The sequence below is a fragment of the Podarcis pityusensis genome (genome assembly GCF_964106645.2).
Source record: "Podarcis pityusensis genome assembly, chromosome: 3".
Classification (NCBI taxonomy): Eukaryota; Metazoa; Chordata; class Lepidosauria; order Squamata; family Lacertidae; genus Podarcis; species Podarcis pityusensis.
Genome location: NC_138026.1, coordinates 20863374 through 20869961, shown reverse-complemented (window position 1 = coordinate 20869961; position 6588 = coordinate 20863374). Strand labels below are relative to the sequence as shown.

Below are 6588 nucleotides of genomic sequence, written 5' to 3'. Positions count from 1 at the left end.
TTGTTGTTGTTAAACTATTTCCCGTTCGTCATTTTCACTGAATAACCAATGTTCTGATTTCCTCTCAGGAGATGGAAAGAACGGTTCATATGTTCGAAACATTCCTGTGAACTCTTCAAGATGTGCAGGTTTTTCTTTTCATAAGCTGCTTACAGGAGAGCAGCCTACTGAGCCATTCGATTTCCAGTTGCACCAAGTATGTGCAGAGCCTTGGTCTTAACACGCTCACTCCTTGTCTCGCTTTCTGTTATGAATTTGGTGCTATTGTCTCAGGTACCTGAAACCAGCCAGCCTACAAGAACCAAACGGAACTTCATAATATTTGTATCTTGATTATAAATAAAGAATATAATGCCACAACTTGGGAGATTTTTGGTGCTACAGAAACTGCTCTCATTTCTGCTGTCTACATGCATTGTCTTGTGAGAAGCTTCAGGCAAAATGGAACAGGCCAACAAACTGGATAAAGCAGATGTAATTGTTTTTAAGTGGGCAACTTTTAAAAGAATTTTACTTTTCCCTTTTTCTCTGAGGTAATGGACAGAAGCCTGTTTTTAAAGCTGGCAGTGAAAGAAAAAATTGTGGTTAGAAAAATGAATTAACTTTGGTATACAATAATGTGAAGATGAGGCTCTCTGGAGCTGCCTTCAATGTGCCTTTTTAGTCAGTTGAGGAGGAGGACAAGGCTATTAAAATGGTTGGGATTGTAGCCAATGACAGAGTTAGAAAGTTCTTTTCAAAAGCCTCTGTTCCCAAAGAACAGTTTCAGGTTCCCACACTGTCAAAATGGCAGCCAGTATTACGTTTTAACATGTCTGTGTTGCTCTCTGGAAACCTAAATTATGGAAATAACCATGTTATCTAAAAATGGTAAGATGCATTTATTCCACAAGTATATTTGTTTATCAAACAAATTACACTCTGAGGCTTTCGCAGTAATTATTCAAAGTAGCTGTAGTTTATTTTTTTAATGTTCCATTTTATTTCTTCAGAGTTCTTAAAAACAGGTTTCTTTCTTTCTAAACGTCCATTATTTTGGAAGGTATAAGACTGGCTTCCATTATCTGGAAATGTAACTTGCTGGGTGGCCATAGGCAGAGAAGCGGCAGTTTTGCGCTTCAGTCCTTTAGCCTTTGTTTAAATGAATTACGCCAGGCTCATTCAGTAGAATCCATATGGAGCAGTATTAAGTAGAAAGCAACTGACCGGCCTTTCATTTTGTTTGATTTGGACCCCTGGATGCCCTGTAAAGACTGCAGAACTCTAGAGCTGAATGACGTGACAACAGTTTGAAACATTTTCTTCTTTGGCAATTAAGAGGAGACACTTTTAGGCGTCGCGAAGTCTGTTGCAAAAGGCCCTGTGATCCACAAGCCCCTCTCAGATCTTTTAGAGCAACGTGGAGGAGATCAGGTGGATTTATGAGCTGATAAGAGGTAGTTATCCATTTATATATCCATATATATAATCTGAAAGAGTGTCTTCTCCAAAATACGAAACCCAGTAGGTTTTGCTTTAAGTAAAGAAAGGCAGCCTTGGACTACTGCAGAGATACTCAGCTACCTCAGCTTTTTGTATTTTACTTATCACCAGTGTTTACGGAAGGCTGTAATCCACCATTTACGTGCCGAAGCGAAGGTACTTTGTCACTAGACCACTTCATAGTAGCATGCTTGTGCTCTGAACCATACTCTAGCCCTGGGCTACTGCAGTAATCCAAAGTTTTCCCCCTCCTTCCCAGTCAGAATGTACATGCAAGCACCCTAATTTTAGCCAAGCCTTCTCCAGGCCCCCTCAAACGCCACTTGTCTTCGTTCCTAATGTGCATTTTAGTCACACTATTTTAAACGCGACTCCTGTAGAAGTGCTGTATTTTTGGTGGGAAAGTGCGATTAAAAATGAAAAGCATCTTGAACTAGTTCTTTCATTTTAGAAATTTGATTGTGGGGAACTTTTCATCTTTTAAGTTAGTATTTATTGCCATGACACCCGTCTAGGATATTTTTGCCGCCGTCAAAACCATTAGCATTTTGTATTTTGATGGAAATTGTTACAAAACTTTGAGATTTGATGAAATGAAATGTAGCAGATTTTTTGTAGTAAGTTTCTGGTAAAGCTATTTTTTTGCAAGTCTCAGGTTCTTGCAGCATTTTTTAAAAATATTGTAGTTTAAAGGTTCTTTTGTTCAAGTAGCAGCAGCACTTGTGAAAAGAGAGACTACATACATTTTTAACAGGTTACTAAATTTGTACAAGTTTAAATCCTTTAAATATAGTTGTCAGATAATTTGAAAAGAGTATCTTAAATTCAGATCCAACATTGAAAATGCTTCCAACTGGTCAGTTAAGGGGAAGAGAGAGAAAAAAAACTTTAGTAGTTTTGAATGTTGATAAGAAAGTGAGGACTGCTTCCTAAATGTTTCGGTTTTTCGGAAGAATTAGCTTATATAAATGTGTTAGTGGGCAACATTAAAATTATATAGTCACCCTTTTTGACTCCAAAACCACACTAAAACATGTATTGCTTTTCTTTACTAATAGCTTAGTGGTTGTAGAGTTAAACCTGTTAATCTATCCATGTTGTCAAGTTGTTTACTCTCTGTATTTTTGTTACTATTATTTTGCCACATAAAATTGGCAATAATCTGTACAAATCAATTCCTGTTCCTTGTTATGAATATTACCAATGAACTCCTGTGCAAAGGCCTTTTCCTAGGGCCAGATGGAGGTTAAATTTCTGTGGGGATAATGATGGAACTGCTCTAAGATGAACATGGCTGTGGAGTTAATTGTATTTGCAAGCTTGAATTTCACCTGTGATTAATTTATGTTTTGTGTCCTTGGTATTGTTGCTTGAGTTTTCTCATATGCCAATGTATTTATTATAGGGTTTTATTTTGGTTTTGGTTTTCTAATACCTTGTCTTACCATACTTTTTAAGTTGGAGGGTCATTTCTGGCTTCGTTTGATATTCCGAATGGCAGGTCTTGCAGCTGGTCATCACTTCTCCCTCCCTTTTTTGTATGTAAATTCACCTTAAGCTTGAATCTGGGCTCCTTCTACCTGCTTCTTTTCTGTATTGTACATTGGTTTACTTAGGCAGTGGGGGATGTATTGTTGTTTGCTTCCATTCATGTGCGTCGGCTTTTTGATTAAGTAAGCTTACTTCATCAGCTATGATAAATTTTGGATTCTCTTATAAGTTGTATTCAGGATTGTGTTTCACTTGATCTCTTTTTTTTTTTTTTTTTTTTGCATCTTGACTTCATTCTGCATTAGTTAAGTAAATTATTTAAATTTTTTTTGAACTTTTGGATATTTTGGACATTTTACTGTAATTTGTAATATAACTGCTGTGAAATACTTGAATAAAGATGACAAGTAAAAATTCTGAGTTTCTCTTGATACTCCTTGCATTTAATGAAATGCTAATCGCAGGGCTCCTATCTTGTGATTAAACAGTTTAGGCAGCATAATTTGTTATTGGAAAGATAATGGCCACTCTTACTTAACACAAGAATGTGGAAAAATCCAGTTGGCCGAGATTCAGCATGTGACTTTAGGCATATTGAAGGGCTTGGATGCACTTAATGGGAATGTTATACTTATTCTTTTGAATTTCCATCTATCCTCTCAACCTCTTAAGTTTAGAAAATGCCCTTTGTTGCAGACATGTGTCACTGGGGCTCGCTTGCTGTTTGAAATGTGTTGCTTGGGCTTGTGGAATTAGTCTTGCAGTTCTTTAGATCCATGTCGTTATGTATTAACAGCTGGAGATAACTCCATGAACAAAAGACTGCTGGATGATTGCAGAAGCTCCAGATGAAAATGTTGCCCTGGCATTCATCTCTGCCAAAGAAATCTTATGCCACCTGTACAGCCAAAGTGCCTTGCTCTGAACTTGTTTCTGCTGTTAGGAGATTGTGGTACACATACAAAGTGAATATCGTAGCAACAGGGTACAATTGGGTGTGTGGGGGAGAATTATGTATGCTACCTGGAGCTAGTTGGAGGAAGTTGGAGGATATAAATGTAGTTGCTCCAAACAATTGTATGAGAAATGCTTCTTTGTGTATGACTTACATTGGCATGTGGCCTCATAAAGGATGCACACAGTTCAGATAATGGCAGCTTTACTATTCATACACTGACTTTCCCCTCCTTACTTTTTGGTTGAGCTGTGTGAATGCGACATGGTAATGGCCATTAGTTGCACTAGAGAGATTTCTAGCTATGTAGTTATAGCATTTATTCGAGTAACACCTGAACTTTACTGAGCAAGGACTTTGAGTTCCCTGATCTGGAAGCAGGTCAGAAAACTTACCTTCTGGAAAGTGGATGAGCTGGCATGGACTTCTTTGGAGCTTTATGTGACCGCATTGCCTGGCTTCAAAACATATTTAGGGAGTTTACTCTCCACCATCAGTTGTGGCAGAGATATTTGGAGGTGGTTTAACTCATACTTGCATGAGACACTCACTTTACAGTGCAACGTATTAAAATGGTGTTGTGGAAGAGTTGTGTGGCTGGAGGACTTTTTCCCAGGATCAGCAAAGAGGGGATTTGTTGCCTTTTTCCTTTCCAAAAGATCAGTTTAAGCTCCCGTCTTCAGCCCAACGGCAGTAGGTACAGTTGTAGCTTTGCCCGGTTTCTATCTATGGCCTGGTAGCTTTGAGTGCTTATGAAACTTTAGATTTGTTGCAGGACCCGCTAGCTTCTGTACAATTCCAGAAACCCCCTGAAGGAACAGGTACGACTCAGCCCGGGAGTGCTTCTAGATCCAGCTGGAGGTCCAGGTAACTTTAGCATCTATAAACACCTTTTACCAGTTGCAGCTGGTGCAACTGCTGCAACCTGGACTGGTAACCTTGATCACACCAAGACATTGATTAATTCAAGGTTGGATTATCGCAACGCACTAGTGCAGGAATGAGCACTTCTGTTCAGATCAGCACTCGTTGCTCATTGGCTAGCAGGCCAAGTTCAGGGTGTTACTATGAATCTCTAAACCCCTTAACCACTTGCAACCAGTTTACTGTACCCCTAATCCATGCCCACTTTACTGCTCTGTTGGTTTCTTCTGCACTTGTAAGTAACAAGACCACACCTGTGTAAAAACTTTTTCATTTTGGCAAGCCTACGAGACATGTAGAATTTACCTTTACCCCCGCTTCTTAGCCACTTCTGATTTTAATAACCCTTTGACTGTTTTTAAATACCTTGATTTAAAAATCAAGAATCGTAATGTTTTTCAGTTTTGAAAAATGCTCAGAAGCTTTGTTATCATCAAGCATTATATAAATTTTGATAAACGCGAGCTTAGGAACAAAATCTCTGTTCTAGCTAAACTTGTCCAGTTGTGCCATACCACCAAACCTCGGAGCACTTTGCACGATCACATTAACAGCCTACCATGACAAATGTGATACAACATTCTGAGACTTCCTGCTTGATGACAGATGAGTTGTGCCAAACTGTGAAGAGTACAAACAACCTTTTAAAGGGTTGTGCGCTACTCCTGTAGTAAAGGAATGGCTGGTGTCAATAAAAGGTGAAAAGATGAGCCAATCTATGTTTAGAATTTCTAAAAGCTTTTAAGGAGATTGCTTTTGCATCTTGTAGCAGATATGTGCATATGATTCATTTATCAAGAGGCTTTCCTTCAATTTCCCAGAGGAAATCCAGAATAATTTGCACATACAAGCAAAACTAAAATGCCCTCTGCCTTGCTCATCTTACCAAGTAGTATTGACTTGTGCTGAATAAGACATCTTCTCCAGTGTTGATAAGGTTGGCAGCTCCTTCAACTCACCCTGGATAGTTTCAGCAACTGAATTGAAAACACGAGTCACTTTCCTGGTGTTCCAGTTGAGCCGTGACACAAAACAAAAATGATTTAAATGACTGCAGGTTAAGATCTCAGAGTTTCACACTGTCTGGAGACTCACATTTTCCTTTAATGAAGAAACCAGACCTAATCATCTTGCAAAATGTTCCACTGCTGAAAACAGCCTGCACAGCTAGAGAGCTTCTTGGGACCAGTTTATTGTACTTGGCTGGCTATTTGTTCCCACCTAGCAATTTATAGCTAACCTACAATGTTGAACTGAACAGGCAAGAAACCAAAAACCTGTTTTAAAGTTCGCAGAGCTGTGGGTTGCAATTACTCCTCTGAGATACTGAAAATGTTTCACCAAATGGTAGAAGTGGCTTCCAATTTTAGCATATTATAAAACAAGGTAGTACAAATCTGTGGGTATAGAAATAAATATTTGTGAAATGTTGACAAAGCTTGATAAGATTGTGGCAGAATATGTGTTCTAGAAGTTAAAGGAAAAGAATTCCAAAACAGCAGTTGTTTCAGCAGCTAGAATCCAGGTTAATTTCCAAGAGCTATAAAGGTTTTGTCATCCATGCCTAGAAAGAAGCCTGATTAAGAACAACATAGAGTTGATCCAAGTGTTGTTGCTGGGTTTTTTAAACAAAAAATAGTCCAATTAATGCTGAATCTAGATCTAGAAATAGATTTATTTTAACAAGAACTTAACAGTAAACATATATACAGTATAATTACAGAAAACCCTGTGTT

General features: G+C 38.3%; 1 protein-coding gene across 4 annotated transcripts in view; it reads left to right on the top strand.

Annotated features, from left to right (window-relative positions):
• ATAD2B (ATPase family AAA domain containing 2B) overlaps positions 1-360 on the top strand; it is a 56757-nt gene extending 56397 nt beyond the window's left edge. For all 4 annotated transcript variants that reach the window (XM_080998929.1, XM_080998930.1, XM_080998931.1 and 1 more), the window contains one exon: positions 69-360. In XM_080998929.1, coding sequence (XP_080855055.1) covers positions 69-110 — 42 coding nt within the window. In that variant the 3' untranslated portion in view covers positions 111-360. The remainder of the gene's footprint in view (positions 1-68) is intronic.
• The last annotated feature ends 6228 nt before the right edge of the window (positions 361-6588 follow it).